The 21,714-nt window shown below is 40.1% G+C and overlaps 1 protein-coding gene across 1 annotated transcript in view; it reads left to right on the top strand.

Moving 5' to 3' along the window:
• ATP10B (ATPase phospholipid transporting 10B (putative)) overlaps positions 1-21,714 on the top strand; it is a 203,820-nt gene that overhangs the window by 172,858 nt on the left and 9,248 nt on the right. Inside the window, exons 18-21 of the mRNA XM_026510910.4 lie at positions 1,401-1,526; positions 7,904-8,104; positions 9,585-9,665; positions 16,711-16,815. Coding sequence (XP_026366695.3) covers positions 1,401-1,526; positions 7,904-8,104; positions 9,585-9,665; positions 16,711-16,815 — 513 coding nt within the window. The remainder of the gene's footprint in view (positions 1-1,400; positions 1,527-7,903; positions 8,105-9,584; positions 9,666-16,710; positions 16,816-21,714) is intronic.

Genomic DNA, 21,714 nt, shown 5'->3' with positions numbered 1-21,714 from the left:
GCTGATTTCATGGGTGTTCAGGATGGCCTAATAGATATCCAGCTCTATTCAGGGGACTGGTTGAAATAGGGTCCCCTACTTCTCCGCCATGTTTCCCCCTCAGGCAAAAGGTGGTTTTTATTAAAGCATGGGGACAGGAGCCATGGGCAGAAAGAGGTGCACTGGGGTCATAAGGAGTGGCCTGTGATATACTTTCAAGTTGAGAGGGGGTTACTGATAGCATAAGTCTCTAAGGAATTTTGGAAACTGGGTTTCCCGGACCTTGAGGGGGGCTTAGCTCTTTTATAGACAGCCAGAAATACCTATATTCTAAAGCCAAAGAGTACCCAACCATTCAGGAAGGGCTAAGCTTTCCACTGACTCCATTCTTCCTCTCTGTAACCTCTACCGACATCCAAGAGTACAGTGCCCTCCATGAGCAGTGACAGGTATAAGGACATTTGAAAACATTTTCAATTGCCATTTTAGTCTTGATGGCTAGATTGACCTATAAATTATAAGGTACCCTTTAGTAAGTGTACCTAATTGAGTCAAAATTCAGGTTGGGACAAGCACACTAACTTGAACTACTAATGTTTCCCACTAAAATAGACCCCACTTTGTGGTTCTGAACCATTAACAACTGTATTCCCACCACTAGTGCAGACAGAGGCATTGCCTAAATTTGTTGGTGGGGATGAAAGAACACAGTTACCTTTTGAGTATCTACCATATATCAGCACTGTATTAGGCACTTCACATTTATTCCAACTAATCTGAACTATCACAACTCTGTGTTAGGAATTATTACTCCACCTTTTTTTTTTTTTTCCAATGAAACTGATGCTGGGAAAGGTTAAACAGCCTGACCAAGATTCATACCAGGATCTATAACCAGGCACTTCCAAACCTCATACTCTTAAAACAGTCTATGAACTAGGTCATGTTCTGAATAATCCCAAGGGCAGAAGGCATATTTCAGCTCCATGTAAAGGAAGAGCTATCCAGCCATTAGCTCCATTTGGGAATGGAGCAAATGGTCTGCCACAGGAGGAAACCAAGGGTGTTGAGAGGTTTGAGGATTACTTGCAAGAAGGCCCCTACTTTCTGGTTAGCCATCACATCTCTAGCATGGTGCCACCACGGTTAAAGTTTATCAGATAAATGGAAGGAGATGAAGGGCCAGACTAGACCATGAGTTCCTTATGAGCTGTCTTTCTTGGATTCTAGTGAGGTTTGGATTTTCCAGAAGAAAGGATGGGGTGTCCAATTCCAAAGAACCACCCTAGGTGCTACATGATGACAAAGGGTCTTCTTGGCCCTACCAGCTGTGGACCTAGAACAAAGCATAGCCCTCAAGGGAGACTCTGGTTCATTGGTGGCCACGGATAGAAGCCAATGTCTCTGTTCTGCCTTCTCAGGCTGTTATGTCCAGTGACTTTGCCATCTCCCGCTTCAAACACCTCAAGAAGCTGCTGCTTGTACATGGCCACTGGTGTTACTCGCGCCTGGCCAGGATGGTGGTGTACTACTTCTACAAGAATGTGGTGAGTAGCCCTATGGTAACCTCCTGCACAGGCCTTGGGAGGCCCTGCCAGGGAACCCGCTCCTACCACAGTGTTAAGACAAACCATCTCAGCATAAGGGAGTGAGTGAGGCTGGCCTAGATTTTGAATCCTGAAACTCTTTCCTACTAGCCCTGTGAGCTTGAGCTATATAACTCACTTCTCTAGCGCTCAGTTTCTTCTCTGGTAAAATGGGCTATGACTTTTGTGAGGTTAGTGTGAGCATTAGCAATACTGTCTGGACAGTACCCGGCCCATGGAAGGCGGCGTGCGTGGTTGCAAGCATGGGTTCTTGTGCTGAATGCATTTGGTTCAAATCTAGGCTCTTCTATTTGGTAATGGCCTTATACCTTAGTTTTACCATCTGTGAAATGAGGATGATAATAGTGCCTTTCCCCTATATTTGCTAGAAGGATTACATGAGAGCTTGTGTATAAAGTGATTAGCACATAATAATCACCCTATAAAGTCAGCCATTATTTTTTATCATTATTGCTGTTGTCATTGGTCTAAGACGGGCTCCATAAATGAGACTTACTCTCTGACTACAAGAACAAAGAACTTGAAGAATAATTAGCTTGACACATATCTTAAATTTTCTCCCCAGATACAGCCATCCCAATGCAAGAGCCATATCCCACCCCTTGGGAAAGTATAGTTTTAAGACTGGAGTCCCTGGCTTCCACCTGAGACTATGTATCACTTCGGCTTCCCCAGCCTTCCCAGCAGAGAATTCAGAGGTCAGGACATCAAATTTCTAGTGGCAAAAATGTTGGTTTAGATTGATCATCTGGGTTTTAGTCTTGCCTGACTCTAGCATGCTGTGTGAACTTAGAAGAGTTACTTAACCTCTCTGAGCCTTGGTTTCCTCGTCAATAACATGGAGACACTAGGACTCCCTCTGTCCCTAGAAGTATTATCAAGAGGCTTTAGTGTCAGAGCTCAGGAAAGCATGTAACACTATACAAATACAATCATGGGAAGATAGCATTGTTTCTCCTAAAAAATGTTCATTTCTGTCTTGTTGATAAGGGCTCAAAGCAGGCACACACCAACTATCAAAATTGACAGAGGCTCTTATTTGAAAAGCCCTTGATTAACAATGGGTATTGGAAGAAGCCAGAACATTGCCGTACTAAAGGAGCGAACAAGGGGCCTGAGTTTTCATTACCTAGTTCAAGGACCTTTGAATAATCCCGAAGAGTCTCCAGATAGAATCCGATTCCTGTTTGCATAAGGAAAGAGGGAGGATTAAGAGTAGAGCGATGGCAGAGAAATGCATTAGCCAAGTAGCAGCTGCAAAATTGCATTTTGTCCTTGTTCCATTCTCCCAGTCCTGATTTAGGCACTGTCACAGTTGCCCTCACTCAAGAGTGAGCATTTTTGTGCAAAGTTCAATGTATATGTAAATAAACAGCATGACAAAAAATAATGTAAATTCGATAAACCCCGGATGGTAATATTCAGCAAGTCTATGCAAACAAGTCACTCTATTTAACTTGAAACTCACTCTGAGCATGAAAGAGTGTTTACTTAGAATTCAAAAATGCCCATTTAATTTTTCTTCTTGCCTCCAAAGGAGCCGTTCTTTTGAATAAGCACAACTTTTCTGCATTAAATTTGTGAAATAGAAAAGGAACCGTTTCCAGCTAACCATGCATTCAAAGCTTAAACGGTATTTATTTCCAGCCCGATGCCATGCTCAAAATTGTGATACTGATGCCGCATTAGCTCCCCATTGCAATTAGAGGGTGGAGAACTAGGACTTCCACATCCAAAACCAATTTCAGAGGGGATTAAAACCTTGCCTGCTCTGAAATTTCAACAATGAATTAATTACTGCATTGTAGCTTCTTGGGAGGAAAACGCAGCCCCCCCCCCAGTGATGCCGTCACCAGGTTCCAGGCACATCCTTGGAAATGCAAAGATTCCAGCCAGGGGAAGTGGAAGCAAGCAAGGTCCTAACAGGGCCTGCGGAGGAAGGAAACACTTCAGTGTTAAACTCCAGGGTATTGTTGGGACAATAGAACAACGCTTGATTTCATTTATTCAAATCATTATTGAACATCTGTGTCCTTGCCTCCTGAAGCTGACAGTCTAAATCGGAGCTCAGTGAGCTTGTTCTGCAAAGGGCCAGGTAAGAAGTACTTTGAACTTTGTGGGCCACATAGCCCATCGTACCTCCTCAACTCTCCTGAGGCAACATGAAAGCAACTATAGACAACATGCAAATCATGTTTGGCTGTGTCCCAACAAAACCTTATTTATGGCCGCATTTGGCCTATAGGAAGTAGTTTGTCATCTCCTGATCTCCATAAATCTTGCTTCTCAAAATGTGGTTCCTAAACCAGCAGCATTAGCAACACCTAGATGCGAGTTAGAAGTGCAGAGCCTCAGACTACATCCGGGGACTACTACCTCAGAAGGGTGCTTTTAGTAAGAGCCCCAGGTAATTTGTATGAACCTTAAGGATTAAGAAGTACTATGGGAAAAGAAGATTAAAATTTTACAAATATTTCTTAGGCACATTTCCCTCGAAGAAGGTCAGGGTGCTATGGACATATCACCAGGAGATTCTTGACCTAATCAGTTAGAAAGAAAGTAACATTTAAGCTAGGACCCAAAAGAAGAGAATTATGAATTTGCTGGTTTCCCTGCCAAGAAGGAGAGTCTTGACAACCAGAGTCTTTCTTTATAGAAAACAAACACTTTAGGCCATTTATTTATAATTTTATATACTGTATCTAATTCTAAAAAGAGATGAAAATGACATAGTAAAAACAGAGGCAATAGAGAAGTTAGAAGGGAAATTTTTGAGTATGGAGCAGAACCACAAAGGAAAGAAGTCAGTTGCACCCGGAACCCGAGATAAGATGCTAAATGTCTGGTTAAAACAAGCAAACCAGTTTTCCAGGAAGAACGCTCTTTTTGCTCTAAATTCAGAGATCAATTTGTCAAGCAAACCTTTAGAAGAAGGTCAGACAAAAACCTTCAAGAAACTGTCTTCTGTGGCATTTTTGTAGGAAATGAAAATTAACCTCCATATGGTACCCTTTTTTCTAACAACGCTTGATAAAGGCAATATTAAATTATAATTCAGTAAGAATGGTTCTATGGAAAAATGAGCCAGAGATATCCAAGCAAGGTTTGTCTTGCTTTGACTAGGGATTAAAGCCCTTCAATACTGCCTGTGTGCGAAGTATAAGGCAAGGAGCTCAGTAAATGCTAGTTTTCTGACACCCAGGTCCCCAGAGTTCTCCATGCCACCCTTGATTGCTGTCGTGTCCTTGGTACTTAGCACAGCTAGTTACTGTTTGGCATAGCATCACTAGCATTAACATCCCCCATCATCGATAGGGAACCTACCACAAACCAGATGATGTCCTAAGAACTTTACGTATGTATGTAACTATGAGAGCTAAGTGTAATACAGGGGTTAAGAGTACATGTGCTAGAACCAGACTGGGTTCAAATCCCAGCCCCACTCTGCTACTTAACAGCAAGGTGGCCTTGAGTAACCTAACTTAAGCTCTGTGTCTTTTCACCTATAAAAGGGGGATACTACCTAACTCACAGGGTTATTATGTGCATAAATGAGTTAATATGTGTGAGGTACAGAGTAAATGCTTCATCAGCCCTGTGGGGGTAGGGACAGTTATTATCTATCTATAGATGTGGTAGCTGAAAGTCAGAGGGTTGCCCAGATCACACAGCTAAGTACATCACAGAATCAGGATTGGACCTAGTTCTACTATACTCCAAATTCCTTAGACTGAATGTCCTCATCACCATGGCATTCAGTGCCTCCCAGATGTCCAAGCGCCCTGTTTTCCAGGGGTTGCCAAATTCTTTGTGTGTTGTCTGCTGTCCAAGCATCTCTAGCACCATGTCTCAACACAAACTGTTCAAGAAATATCATGTGATGATATCTTCAGACAGCCTCCAACACCAGCCACGGTCACTGCTCTCTTCCTCCTTTGGCTTAGACTATGGCTGGAGCTTGGGTGAAAACTGGGTCAAGCATCACAGAATCTACCAGATAAGCTTATACAACTTAAAAGCTGCAGTTTGGAGAGGAAAGATTGAGGCTTGGAGTCAGAAAGACCAGATCTACATTGCAAATATCAGAGGATGGCCTACAGCTGGTAAACTTGCTGCCTTGCTCCCTTGGCAACCATGGCAGAAACTACCAATCACGGCATTCTGTGTTCAGTACTTTCGCTACTTACAGCACTTCAGGATGGATCCACCTGGCCTCTCATGGTGTAGGATAAAGGGCTCTCGACATTAGTGCTAGAGACTGAGCTGCAGTCTCAGATCTTGAATTTAAGCGCATCCACTTCCCACACCATGTTTATGAGAGTGAACTCTGGAGCCAGAACATCTGAGTTTGAACTCCAATTTAAATAGTTCTCCACTGCCAGCCCAATGACTTGACCTCTCTCTGAGGCTCAGTTTCCTCAGTTGTAAAATGGGAGTATTTAAGGACTGCCTCATGGGGCTTTTAGGTGGATCTAATGGGTCAGAACAGAGCAGGGCACATAGTATGTGCTTTAGGTGTTTTTGTTGCTATTGTTATTGCTGGTGTTGCTCTCAGTGGCCTCGTCTGCAAGATGGTGTCACTTCCAGCTCTGGCATCCTAGGCTTCTACAACTTCAAGTCACAGTTCCAGCCCCAAGTGACCAAGGGTATTTGGTGTAGTCACTTAGCCCATCTGAGCTGCTCAAGGTACCTATGTGTAAGGGAGATAAGAGTTACTGTCTTTCCCATCTAGCTGGGGAGGGAGAAGCAAGGCAAGGTTCTCAAAGGGAAAAAAAAAAGAGAGGACAAAGCCTCATACAGCTGCTGAATGCTAGTATGAAGGGGACTTCAGTACTTCAAGTTCTTCTTAAACCCACCATGACAAGTGCACAAGTGGTTGTTGATCTCAAGACTCAAAGTCCGCCCACAGTCTATTTCAAACCTACCTGCAGAACAGTAAACAGATTGAGCCCTCTCCTTCTGACAGAAAGATGCAAGGTCCAGGATATCTCAGGGCACCAGGATCTCTTTCAGAGCCAGGAAACTTTCCACTTGTGACCTGAACAGAAAAGACAAAGGATGGAGTTCCTCGGCTGGAAGACTCTCAGTCACATTGTTATTGCATAATCCAATAGGAGATTGAAAATTTTGGGGGTGGTCAAAGAGAAAGAGCTTTGAAAACTCAGATGCTGGTTGTGTGACTTTCTAACTCTGAACTTGGACAAGAGGTAATTGAGTATGTTAAAACCTCAGATTCCTTGTCTGTGGAATAGGGCTAATAACAATATTATCAAGATATAACATTAATATAATATGTACCATTTTTATTAGCAATAATCTTTCAAGATTGTTGGGACAAATTAGGTCTATTGCATATCTAATGTACTATATACTAAAATAGTATGATGTATATCACACACCTGGCACAAATAGAAACCAGTAATAATCATTGGTGTTACTAATATTAACATGTCCATATTATTACAATTCTAGAGACTCTCTTCAAAATAACACTGGCCCAGCAGTTAGTTAGGACATAAACATTCTAGTTTGTACACAAACCTGCTGAATGATTTCTTACAATACCTTTCACCCTTCCGTGCCTCAGGTACAAAGGGCTGAGAAGTTCTAGTCCTGACTCTGGGCAGCATCTTAAGTGACCACCTTGGTCAAGTCACCAAACCATATCACAGTGTGGTAGACCATACTAGTGATCCAGCCCATCTCAGAGTGGGGTGGTTTTGAGTGGGAAACAGCTTTAGAAAGCATAAAGAAACAGGGAAAAGATTTCTTACTCACCCTTCTGAGTTGCATGACCATTAGGAAAATATTTTGAGAACAGCCTCATGAAATTCTCTTCCTGCCCCTGGTCCAGTCTATCATCCCTTTCCCAGAGGCACCCCTTTCTTTTTCCACACTACTAATCATAACAACTACCTTTTGGTATCCTGTGCCATGGTCTAGGTACTACTGCTCCTGTCTGAAAGATGGCAAGACGATGTTCAGAAAAGTTAAGCAATTTGCTCCAGGTCACTCAGCTAGTAAGTGACAGATCTGGAAATTCCAAATCAGCCTTTTCTGCCTCCACAACCTGTGCATAGTATACTTACCTTAACAAGTTGGTGCGATTCCCTTCAGGTCCAAAAGAACATATTAACAGGAGCAGCAGCAGCTGGTGCTCTAAGGATTATTTATCTCTGATTCTTACACAACTCTGCACGTCACAAAGGAGAAAACAGAAGCTCCAAGTCAGCGTAGGCTTGCCAGAGGTTCCTAAGCAGCAGCTGGTGGCCACTGCCCATGGTCCTTACTCACAAGGCCACGTTCTCTGCCTGCAGTGCTACGTCAACCTGCTCTTCTGGTACCAGTTTTTCTGTGGTTTCTCTGGTTCCACCATGATCGATTATTGGCAGATGATATTCTTCAATCTCTTCTTCACCTCCTTGCCTCCTCTCGTTTTCGGAATCCTCGATAAAGACATCTCTGCAGAAACACTCCTGGCATTGCCTGAGCTGTACAAGAGTGGCCAGAACTCTGAGGTAAGATGGGGAGGCCTCAGCTCCTCCCTCCAGGTGTCAGAGAAAGAGCACTGACCTGCAGTCAGGGGACTTGCACTCTGGTCACCACTCTGCCTTTTACCTCCCATGTGACCCCGTAGCTCCACTCCCCATTCCTAGCCTGTTTCTCATTTGCTGTTGAGGGTGATGTACCAGACCAGTGGGTATTTTTCTTTTTAGTTATTTCTTAATTATATCACATGTTAACATGGGGCTGCCCTAGTTACGTGGGGAGGAAACATGCAGAAAGATCTCATTGCCCTCAGCTGGACCCTTTCTCCAGGCCTTTAACAGAACCCCCAAGGGTTGGTTGGGGAACCCCTGGGATTGAAAGCTAGTTTGCTCATCATTGGGTGAGGTATTCACCAATGAAGTCTTCTACTTCATGTTAGGGAAGACAAAGTTTAGAATTCAAGATTATACACAGTCTGGAATTTGCTGGTAGCCCATAGACTAAAGAAGGCCATCCTGACAGTTTCCTAGAAGGCAGAGAGTTGTCACACTGACACCTTGAATGGTTTGGAGAAGTCAGACTGCAGGCACTCCAGGTGGTCAGACTAGCACAGACACAGCCCAGAGATTGGATGGTAGAGACAGACAGGGAACCTGACTGCCTTCAAGGAAGAGTTCTGGGAAAAGAGACATTGACATGAATGAGAATAACTCTGTGCCTGGGAGAAAGGAAAGCCAAGCCAGATGTGGTGTTTGAGAGCTAGTAATATTTTGTGGACAGCCAACAAAGGACCAAGCCCAGCCCTAACCCAAAAACGGAAAGAGAGCAACAGAGCAACCCTAGCACATCAGGCAAGAGAGACGTGGTGATGGCACATGTACACCCATAGCTCTTCTGATTTTTCCCTTCCCATTGATGTGCTATATGTGTAATGTATTCCTTGAGTATCTAACAGTAAGAGAAGTTAATGTAGCAAAAACAAACTGAAAAGTTTCACTTTTCTAGGGAAGGCAGGAAGGCTGAACCACAAAATGAGAACACTGGTGTCTGAAGCCATTGATCCCTGTCTCTTGGGAATCTGTGATCCTGGGCTGTGATGGAGAGCTCCCTTTCAGATGTTATGTAGAAACCTTAGAATCTCTAAACTTACCAAGTGTATATTAGCACTAGCAATGTGCTAACGAATGGTAGTTATTAATAACTGAGCACTTACTGTGTACTAAAGCACAATTACATTTAGATTTCTCAAAACCGAAGAAGACAGTTGGTGGTGTTTTTATCCTTTTTGTGGAAGAACCAGTTACCAAAGCAATTTAGTGACTTTTACAAGATCATACAGTTATCACCCAGAGCTGGGACTTGAACTAAGGTCTGTGCTCTTAATTTTTCCATTCTGTTGCCTCTAAGAACACTGTAAATACCATATTGTCTGTCCATGTAGCACAAGAAAGTTGCTTATAAAGAATGGAGGCTTGCTTTGATGGTGGTTGATGTGTTCTTTCCTGGCAGTGCTACAACCCAATGACTTTCTGGATTTCCATAGTGGATGCATTCTACCAGAGCCTTGTCTGTTTCTTCATTCCTTACCTGGTAAGTTGTATAATCCTATTCTAACCATACAAATCACAGAGTGGAATTGGTCTTGAAATCCTAAACTAGTAGGGTCTTTCTGGACATTGCAGCACAGAGACTCGAAATAGGTAAGCGGAGTCTGATTTTTCAAATACTCTGAGTTGGATGTAGTCTGCCTTTACCAAAACATCTCAATTTCTGCCAGCTTTTGAAAAACTGGACACTATCATTACACTGGGAAATTTTTCCCACATGGCAAAAATCCAGAATTGACTCACAGCCCTGTTTAGATAGGGTGCATGTTCTCCAATTTGCCATAGTCCCTACCACTCCCTTTTGTCTTATACATAGCCCTCTTCACTCATTTACCATTTTTTACTTGAACACTGAAGGTATTTGAATTTACAACCCTTGATTTATATTTAGATTTGCGATTCCAAGGTCAAGGCAGCATGCACTCAGGCAATAAGTTCTAATAATAAGGGATACTACATTATCTGAAATAAAAGCAAGAGATACCAGCCCCATCTCAATTTGGTTCCCTGTTTAAAGAGTAGGAGTTTAGATAGTCAAGTATAGTTGATTTCTCCTGGATAGGGAACCAGAATGTGGGGCAAGCGCTAAACCATGGCAGCTACCCAGCCTCACATCCTTTTGCAGTTAGCAACAAGATAGGTCAAGGAGGCAGTCCTTTTGTGCTTCATTTGAATTTCCTATTTTACAACACCTTCCTTCTCCAGGACTCTGCTTGCTCATTTTTTGCCCCTACTGTGTTCTCAACAAACCTACCATCAAGGCCCATATGAACTTTTCACCCTTAAGTTCTCATCTTTGCCTGGTCTGCCTTTCCTCTCTTTTCAAGAGATTAACTCCTCTTATTATGGTCTCAGCTGATGATCTTCTCTTCTGTACCCCCAAGGTATTTTGTATACCTTGTACCATTTTCTCATTTATCCCCTTAATTTTACCACATTTTCCCTGCCTAGTAGACTATAAACTCCTTGAGTTGGACACAGACATATCTTCAGCAGTTGTCATCGTGCCTGCTGGTTGCCCAATAAATTTTTTGTTCATTCATTCCACAATGTTCTCAAATACCCATCATGGCTTCTGCCACAATTGTGTTTCCAAAGACTTTAGCCCTAAAAGATGGTGGAGGAGTAGGGGACCCTATTTCAACCGGTCCCCTGAATTTAGCTGGATATCTACCAAACCATTCTTAACACCCAAGAAATCAGCCTAGGATATAAAAATATATATCTGGATCTCTACAAACAGAGTATCTCCAACAGTCTCGAGGTAGGAAGCATGGAGCCATGATTCTGTGAGCAGACATCAGAAGATGAACAGAAGGGGGAGGGAGCTGCCATAAGCTGGTGCTGGGAAGGTGATATAACACTGGATCACAAAAGTGTCCCATGCTGGGGACCAGGCACAGACTCGCAGACTGGTAGCAGCGGAGAAAGGACTTTAGTCCAGCCCCCAACAGGATCCAGGAGCTGCGGGTGCACATGTGAATCATTGGTGGCTCATGGTTTTAGAAGCACGAAGGGCGCCGGCCCTGGGATCCACCTCTGGGAGTTTTGCTGTGGGGCACACAAAGGGGAGGTTGGGGTTTTTAGCAGCCCAGACAAATGGAGACTGTGTGTCCCAGAGAGCTCAGTGGAGAGCAGACTACACTTTCTCTGTTCTGAGACAGAGGTTTGGATGGGGTCACTTCTGCTCTCAGAAGAGATGCAGAAAGCTGCCAGAGAACACTGAGCCCACCCCAGCAGGGCAATTCTGCCCAAGCAGGGTTGCCTAAGTAACAGCATGGCAGGTCCCTCCCCCAGAAGACAGGCTGCAAGAACAAGATGATGACAACCCTAAGTTCCCTATAAAACAGGTGCATCTTGCTTGGGTCACGGTTAATACTTTGGCCTCTGTACATTCCCTCAACCACCCCCCAACAGAGGAGGAAACCCCAGCAAAGAAAAGATTCAGATTGTGACCTCTGCCACAGACCTAATGGATATGGATATAAGCAAGATGTCAGAAATAGACTGCAGCGTAACAATTATGAAGTCAATATCTAGACTTGAGAAAAATATTAGCAACAATATGGAATCTCTAAGGGCATAAATGAGATCTAATCAGGCCGAACTTAAAAATGCTAGGAGTGAAATGCAGTCTAAACTGGATACTCTGCCAGGGTAAACAAGGCAGAAGAATGAATTAGTGAGCTAGAAGATAAGATGATAGAAAAGGAAACCAAAGAGGCCTGGGAAAAACAGATTAAAGCCCAAGAGATCAGACTGAGAAAATTAATGATGCCATGAAATGTTCCAATGTCAGAATTATTGGGATCCCTGAGGGGGTGGAGAGAGAGGTTTAGAAGATATACTTGAGCAAATCGTAGCTGAGAACTTCCTTAATCTGGGGAAGAAAACAAGTGTTCCTCCGAAAATCAATGAGAACACACTGATGCCCCAACATACAGTAGTACAATTTGCAAATCTTACATCCAAGGAAACCATCCAGAAAGCATCTAGGGGGAAGAGATTTCTTACATACAAAGGGAGGAAGGTCAGAATAACATCAGACCTGTCCACAGAAACCTGGCAAGCCAGAAAGGGCTGGCAAGACATATTCAGGGTACTAAATGAGAAGAACATGCAGCCAAGGATACTGTATCCAGCAAGGCTGTCATTCAGAATAGATGGAGAGAAAAGGAGCTTCCAAGACTGGCAGAAACTGAAAGAATATGTGACCACCAAGCCAGCTCTGCAAGAAATATTAAGTGGGTTCTATAAAAGAAGAAAGACCCCAAGAGTAATATAGACCAGGAATTTACAGAGACAATCTATAGAAACAAGGACTTCATAGGCAACATGATGCCAATAAAATCATATCTTTCAATACTAGCTCTCAACGTGAATGGCCTAAATGTTCCCATGAAATGGCATAGGGTTGCAGATTGGATAAAAATACATGACTACAAGAGACCCATTTTGAACCTAAAGATAGATACATCCAGACTGAAAGTGAGGGGGATGGAGAACCATTTCTCAAGCCAATGGACCTCAAAAGAAAGCTGGGATAGCAATTCTCATAGCAGAAAAAGTAGATTGTAAGCTAAAGTCTGCAATAAGAGATACAGAAGGACACTATATCATTCTTAAAGAGTTTATCCAACAAGAAGATATAACAATTGTAAATATCTAGGCCCTCAACATGGGAGCAGCCAACTACATAAGCCAACCGTCAAGAAACATATTGATAATAATACTTTACTAGAAGACCTCAACACTCCACTCGCAGCAATAGAAAGATCATCTAAGAAGAACATCAACAAAGAAACAAGAACTTTGAATGACACACTGGAGCAGATGGACCTCATAGATATATACACAGAACATTCCACCCTAAAACAACAGAATACTTATTCTTCTTGAACTCACAGGGAACTTTCTCTAGAATAGACCACATACTGGGTCTCAACTGATACCAAAAGACAGATTATTCCCTGTATATTTTCAGACCACATGTTCTAAAACTGGAACTCAATCACAAGAAAACCTTTGAAAGGAATTCAAACACTTGGAAGCTAAGGACCATCCCACTTAAGAATGTTTGGGTCAACCAGGAAATTAAAGAACTGAAACAATTCATGGAAACCAATGAGAATTAAAACACATCAGTCCAAAACCTATGGGATACTGCAAAGGTGGTCCTAAGGGGGGGAATACATAGCCATCCAAGCCTCACAAAAAAAAAAAAAAAAAAAACAGAAAAATCTCAAATACACAAGCCAACCTTACACCTTAAGGAACTGGAGAAAGAACAACAACAAATAAAACCTAAACCAAGCAGGAGAAGAGAAATAATAAAGATTAGAGCAGAGCTCAATGAATTAGAAACCAGAAATAGAGAAGATCAACAAAACTAGAAGGCAGTTCTTTGAAGAATTAATAAGATCAATAAACCACTGGCCAGACTTATCCAAAAGAAAAGAGAAAGGACCCAAATTAATAAAATTATGAATGAAAGGGGCGGGATCATGACTAACACCAAGGAAATAGAAACAATCATTAGAAACTATTATCAACAACTATATGCCAATAAATTAAGCAACCTGGAAGAAATGGATGCCTTCCTAGAAACCTATAAACTATCAAGACTGAAAAAAGAAGAGATTGGCATCCTAAATAGGCCAATATCCAGTAATGAGATTGAAGCAGTGATCAAAAACCTCCCAAAAAACAAGAGTCCAGGGCCTGATGGATTCCCGGGAGAATTCTACCAAGCATTTAAAGAAAAATTAATACCTATTCTCCTGAAACTGTTTCAGAAAATAGAAACCGAAGGAAACCTTCCACACTCATTTTATGAGGCCAGCATTACCTTGATTCCAAAACCAGGCAAACACCCCATCAAAAAGGAGAATTTCAGACTGATATCCCTGACGAATATGCATGACAAAAATCTCAACAATTTCCTAATAGGATCCAACAGTACATTAAAAGGGTTATCCATCTTGATCAGGTGGGATTCATCCCTGGGATGCAAGGGTGGTTCAACATTCATAAATCAATCTGTGTGATAGAACACATTAATAAAAGAAGAGACAAGAACCATATGATCCTCTCAATTGATGCAGAAAAAGCATTTGACAAAATACAGCATCCTTTCCTGATTAAAACTCTTCAGAGTGTAGGGATCGAGGGAACATTCCTCAATTTCATAAAAACCATCTATGAAAAGCCCACAGTGAATATCATTCTCAATGGGGAAAAGCTGAGAGCCTTTCCCCTAAAATCAGGAACATGACAAGTATGCCCACTGTCACCACTGTTGTTCAACATAGTACTAGAAGTCCTAGCATCAATAGAGAACAAAAAAATAAAAGGTATTCAAATTGGCAAAGAAAATTCAAACTCTCTCTCTTCACAGATGACATGATACCTTATGTGGAAAACCCAAAGGACTCCACCCCCAAATCACTAGAACTCATGCACAGATCAATGCACAGAAATCAGTTGCATTTCTATACACTGAGACTGAAGAAGGAGAAATTAGGGAATCGCTTCCATTTACAAGAGCACCAAAAACCATAAGATACCTTGGAATAAACCTAACCAAAGAGGTAAATGATCTATACTCTAGAACCTACAGAACACTGATGAAAAACATTGAAGAAGACATAAAAAGATGGAAAAACATTCCATGCTCATGGATTGGAAGAATAAACATAGTTAAAACGTCTATGTTACCCAGAGCAATCTATACTTTCAAAGCCATCCTGATCAAAATACCAATGCCATTTTTCAAAGTGCTGGAACAAACAATCCTAAAATTTGTGTGGAACCAGAAAAGACACCAAATCACCAAGGAAATGTTGAAAAAGAAAAACAAAGCTAGGGGCATCCTGTTGCCTGATTTCAAGCTATATTACAAAGCTGTGATCATCAAGACAGCATGGTACTGGCACAAAAACAGACACATAGATCAATGGAACAGAATAGAGAACCCAGATATGGACCCTCAATTCTATGGTCAACTAATCTTTGACAAATCAGGAAAAAATATCCAATGGAAAAAAGACAGTCTCTTCAATAAATGGTGCTGGGAAAATTGGACAGCTATATACAGAAGAATGAAACTTGACCATTCTCTCACACCATATACAAAAATAAGCTCTAATTGGATTAAAGACCTTGATGTGAGACAGGAATCCATTAAAATCCTAGAGAACATAGGCAGTAACCTCTTCGACATCAGCCACAGCAACCTCTTCCATGACACATCTCCAAAGGCAAGGGAAACAAAAACAAAAGTGAACTTTTGGGACTTCATCAAGATAAAAAGCTTCTGCACAGCAAAGGAAACAGTCGACAAAACAAAGAGGCAACCCACGGAATGGGAGAAGATATTTGCAAATGACATTACAGATAAAGGGCTTGTATCCAAGATCTATAAAGAACTTCTCAAACTCAACACCCAAAAAACAAATAAGTCAAAAAATGGGCAGAAGACATGAACAGACATTTCTCCAAAGAAGACATATGAATGGCGAAAAGACACTTGAAAAAATGTTCAACATCATTAGCCATCAGGGAAATTCAAATCAAAAACGCATTGAGATACCACCTTACACCAGTTACAATGGCAAAAATTAACAAGGCAGGAAACAACAAATGTTGGAGAGGATATAGAGAAAGGGGAACCCTCTTACACTGTTGGTAGGAATGCAAGTTGCTACAGCCACTTTGGAAAACAGTATGGAGGTTCCTCAAAACATTAACAATAGAGCTACCCTACCACCCAGCATTTGCACTACTGGGTATTTACCCCAAAGATACAGATGTAATGAAAAGAAGGGGCATGTGCACCCCAATGTTCATAGCAGCAATGTCCACAATAACCAAACTGTGGAAGGACCGGAGATGCCCTTCAACAGACAAATGGATGAAGAAGATGTGGTTCATATATACAATGGAATATTACTCGGCCATCAGAAAAGATGAGTACCCACCATTTGCATTGACGTGGATGGAACTGAGCATCCATGGATTATGCTACGTTAAATAAGTCAAGCAGAAAAAGACAAATAGATTTAACTCATATATGGAACATGAGGAATAGCACAGAAGACCATAGGGAAAGGGAGGGAAAACTGAAAGGGCAGAAGTCAGAGGGGAAGACGAACCATGAGAGACTATGGACTCCGGGAAACAAACCGAGGGTTTCAGAGGGGAGGTGAGTGGGGAGATGTGTTAGCCTCGTGATGGGTATTAAGGAGGGCACATTTTGCAATGAGAACTGGGTGTTATACGCAAACAATGAATCATGGAACACTACATTAAAACCTAATGAAGTACTGTATGATTGATAGATAGATAGATAAATAGACAGACAGACAGACATAAAATTTAGCCCTGTTAACTCACTTCTTATCTTGTCTGTTCCTTGGGTCAGTTCCCCATGGATGGCAGCTGCATATCTTCTCATTCCTTCCCCTCCCATGACACTTACCTTGAATCCCAGGGCACATCTAACAGTGCCTGTTTTTCCTCCTCTGCAGACCTACAAGGATTCTGATATTGACGTTTTTACATTTGGGACACCCATCAATACCATCTCCCTCACCACAATCCTCTTGCACCAGGCAATGGAAATGAAGACCTGGGTAAGCACCTCAGAACACCTTTCACCTAAAAAAATTTGACTTGTTTTACTCTGTATCGTTGATCCACTCAATAAATAACTACTGAACTCCTACCTATGCCCCACTTGTACAGGGATGAGACCGGTATAAAAGATAAAATCCCTAGCTTCAACTTGCTTATCATCTATCCAGGATTATAAAACTAAGACCTATAAAACCATGAGATGATTTGTTGCAAAAATAGGTATTTTGGGTTTAAAAATTTTGAGGTGTTTCAGAGATGAGGAAAACAGTAGCCTGACCGCAGTTGAGACTGTGTTAGGGAGGTATATGCTCTCCATTTAATATCAGGATAAAAGATTAGAAGGCTACCTTCATGTGAGCACATCTCAAGCATGTCCAAATATCACATTTCAGTATCTAAAAAGGCAATGCCAGCTTTATTAAATTCTTGTAGTCGGTGATAACTATAAAAACGAATAGGTTAAAATCATATACCAGGTACTTATTTATATGATCTTTAATGTATTATCTTATTTAACCTACCAGAGCACTTTGTGGGTTTGGTGGGGGGTAGTGTTAGACAGTGCTCTAGGCCAATTTTACTTCAATAAGAAGTTTAAGGTATACAGGATAATCACTTGACATACACATATTGCAAAGTAATGGATGTTAACTAAATTAGATCAGTCTGTGACATGAAAGCTAGTAAGAGCCACCCAAGGAAACTGCCAGATCACACACACCCTCTGTTCCAGTTCATGCCAAAGACAAATAGAACAAAGTGATAAAATCAAAAAGATATAGCCAAGCTTAAGTACAGGATAAATTTCTTCGAGAAGAACCAACACAAGAGGCTGAAAAACAATGAGGCAGGGGAGAGGGAGGTACTGGACTGGCTCAAACTGAAGGCTTTCTGGAATCCAGGACAAGAAACTGACTGGCAGTGGGGATTCTGGTTCCTATGGGATAAGGAAGACTGCAGCCCTGTTTACTGCTAGGTTCAAGGTCTCAGCTAGAGTTGCCCACTCAAGAAAGCAAGCTGAAGAAAAGTTGACAATGACATGCTATTTGGAATTCCAGTTTTATCAGAAGCCATGAGGAAGATAGGTGAGAGTCAAAGACACAATTTTAATACTGGGAACTGAGCCAAGCTAAGGAAACATTTACAACTCTTCAAAATGAACAATTTTGTCACTGAAATTAAAAATGCAATTTGTGGGATCCACTCTAGATTGGACTCTGGCAAAGAGTAAACTACCAAATTGGAAGAGATTATTGGGAACTCATCTGGAATGCCACACAAATATGATAAAGTAATTCAAAGAAATAATGGCTAGAATAAATGGCTCCAGCATCCACATAATAGGGGTCATAGAAGAAAAAAAAATGGTAGAGAAGCAGTATCTGAAGAGATAATCATTGAGAAAGAAAATTAATCAAAATAAATCTGAACATATCACCTGGATATATCATAGTGAAACTGTATAGTGTACAAGACAATCTTAAAGTCTACCAGAGGCTATGGACAACTTGCTTGAAAAGGAATAGCAGTTAAACTGACAAACAATGGAAGCTAGAAAACAATGCAGTAATTATCTTCAAAGACCTAAGAGGAAATAACAAACAGACACATCACTTAAAACCAGGGCAAAACAAATGACATTTTCAGATAAACAGACATTGTAAGGTTTGCTACTCCCAGACCCTCAGCAAAAGAAGAAACATAACTTCTGCAAGAACATAAGAAACAACATCATGGTAAGAAAGGATTGTTCAATAGGCATTTTATGCTAAAGCCTTCATCATTAATAAGAGGAGAATAGAAATATGCATTTAACTGTCAATTTTTCCATAAAAGTCCATATTTATTTAGTGTGTCTCAGAACTTAAGGTTTAACATAAAGGAATGGAAAGAAATAAGAGGAATATAGGAAACTATCAATTCTGCAGGATGTAGCAAAGATAAAAAGATAAGAGCAAAGAAAAATGGCACAAAAAAAAACCCCCACAAAATAAGATGTTCAGAATAAATCCAAATATATCAGTATTCATAACAAATGTTAATTTTTACTTTTAATAGGTGAATTAAATCCATTATCAGATTGGATTTTTTTTTTTGTCCAGCAAATATAAGGACAAATAGACAAATTCACAATTGTAGTATGAGATTTATATCAGTTCTATCAGAAACAGATCAAATAGGATACAGAACCCTGGAATAAATTATCACATTTGACCTAATGTAGTTAGATCTAATATATAAAATCCTGTTCCAAATAGTGAACATGCATCTTTTCAAAAACACACAGGCCATATATCAAAAGTTAAAAGGAAAAGACCAAATTCTAAATTCTTACAGGAATTTGAAAGAATCATAATCATCTTTTCTGACAATGCATTTAAATTAAAAACAAGCAATATAAAGATAATCAAACCTAACATGCTTGGAAGTTTCAAAATGTACTTCTAAATAACTCATGAGGTCAAGAGTAAATCACAATGGAAATTATTGTTGAATGACTATAAAAATAACATATGCAAACTTGTGGGATGAAGCTAATACTTTTATTAAAAAACAAAAAGATTAAAAACAAGAATTCAATTCAAGGAACTTAAAAAATTAGCATGTAAATCTAAAGAGAAAAATCAAGGAAACAATAGAAAGGATAAAACCAAAACTGAGTTTCTCAAAACCCTAATAAAAACTCATCTCTGTTACTCAGCCATAAAGAAAGAATGAAATCTTGCCATTTGCAACAACAAGGATAGTATCTAGAGAGTATATGCTAAGTGAAGTCAGAGAAGGACAAATACCACTCTTATGTGGAATTTAAGAATCAAAACAAGCAAAAAGACAGGCAAACCAAGAAACAGACTCTTAACTCTATAGAACAAACTGATGGTTACCAGAAGGGAAGTGGGTGGCGAATGGGTTTAAATAGGTGATGGGGATTAAAGAGTGCACTTACGGATTAAGGAGTTATGATGAGCACTGGGTGGGCTTAGTGCATCACTATATCATACACCCGAAACTAATATTGTACAGTATGTTAACTGGAATTTTATTTTTTTATTTATTTTTTTAGTTTAGAAAGTTGGGGGTTTTTTTTATTTTTTTTATTATATTATGTTTGTCACCATACAGTACATCCCTGGTTTTTGATGTAAAGTTCGATGATTCATTAGTTGCGTATAACACCCAGTGCACTATGCAATAACTGGAATTTTAATAAAAAATTTTTAAAAATCTAATTTCTGACAAAACTAACCCAAGAGAAGACACCAAAAAAAGACCACAAAAACATGAAAAAATTGATATCTATAATTTTCAGTCTTTATTTTTTGAAAATTTAAAACAAGTTGATAATTTCTTTAAATGTAAAAATTTATCAAAACATAACCAGGGTTATTCAGCAAACTTGAATAAACCAGTCACCATTAAAGAAATTGGCTAAAATAATCCTGATACCAAAATAGGCATAGACAAGAAAATTATATGCTAAATGAACAGAGATAAAAATTCTAAATAAATTATTGACAAATTAACTCAGCAGTATGTTAAAGATAATAAAGTCCAACCAAGGAAATTTCATATCCTGGTAGTAGACCACAAACTATGAGCTGATGCCTCCACTCTGGAGAGCAATTTGAAAATAGCTAGAGGAATTTAAGTACTCATCTGCTGTGACACAATTCCACTTTTAAGTATGGTGCACCCTGGAAATACTCTTGCATGTGTATATACAGAGATGTGTTCAAGAATGCTTGTTAATAGTGTTGTTCTTAATAACAGGAAAAAAAACAAAGGAAAAAGCCTAAATATTCATCAATAGGAAAATAAATAAATAGTGGCATATTCATATAATAGAACAGTTAAAATAAATAACCAAAGCCAGATCTATCAACATAAATGGAACTCCAACACATTAGGTCTAGTGAAAAAGTTAAAGGATTAAAGAAGCATTCATAAATATGTATGTATAAGATATGCATAAGAATGATGAACAACTGAATTTATGTTCCAGACTAAAGAGAAAACATTTGCAAGGGAATCATGGGTGCTTTAATTGTATATGTTAAATTTTTTAATAAAAATTGAAGGAAATAGGACATAGTTAAAATTGATAAAGCTAGACGTTGCATATATGAGGTATACTATCTGTATGCTTGAAATATTTCACAATTACATTTAAAAAAAAATAGTCCAAGATATTTCCCAAAAGGAATTCTACTCTCTATGACCCTCTTAACCACTAGATTTTTTTTTTAACCTTTCAAAAGGCCCTGAAAAGTATAATCAGGTCTCGATTGTGTATTACATGGGTGATGAACTAAAGATTCTGTATCCTCATTGGTTGCTCGGCCCACTTTCTCACAGCACTGCATCTGTTCTTTCAAAGAGGGAACCTATTCCTTTCACTCACCATTCAGCATTTTTAACCCACCCAATGCATTTTTAGACCAGCTAAACCAGTAGTTCTTGGTAATTTCTGGTGCTCTTGGAAAAGGAGTCAGTTACTGAAATCATTATGAAAAAGTGTATTTTCCTTTTGAAAGTACTTGAAGCAGGACAGTCTCTTTCCTGCGTAGAAATAAGATGAATTTGAGTAACTGTCTGTTTTCACAGTTCCCACCAAAGCAACCGAAAAAAATTAGGTAACTGCATTCTTCTCCAGGAACAGGGGATAGATTATTCAGATCACCTCTCCCACTGAAAAGTAAAAATTAAAAAAACTTCTTCAAAAGCATAAAAGAGCTGATAGGATAGTAAAGACAAAAACCTCTGAGAAAGGGGGATTCTAGAGAAAGAGCCAAAACCTGTTTCCTTGACGATGTTTGCACCCTGCCCAAAAAGAACTTTGTTTCTGGCAGCTTGTCTGAGCAAAAGATTCAGAAATCAAACCCAGGCACCAAAGA

Source organism: Ursus arctos, unplaced genomic scaffold, assembly GCF_023065955.2.
Source record: "Ursus arctos isolate Adak ecotype North America unplaced genomic scaffold, UrsArc2.0 scaffold_15, whole genome shotgun sequence".
Classification (NCBI taxonomy): Eukaryota; Metazoa; Chordata; class Mammalia; order Carnivora; family Ursidae; genus Ursus; species Ursus arctos.
This window is presented reverse-complemented; position numbering and strand designations above follow the sequence as displayed.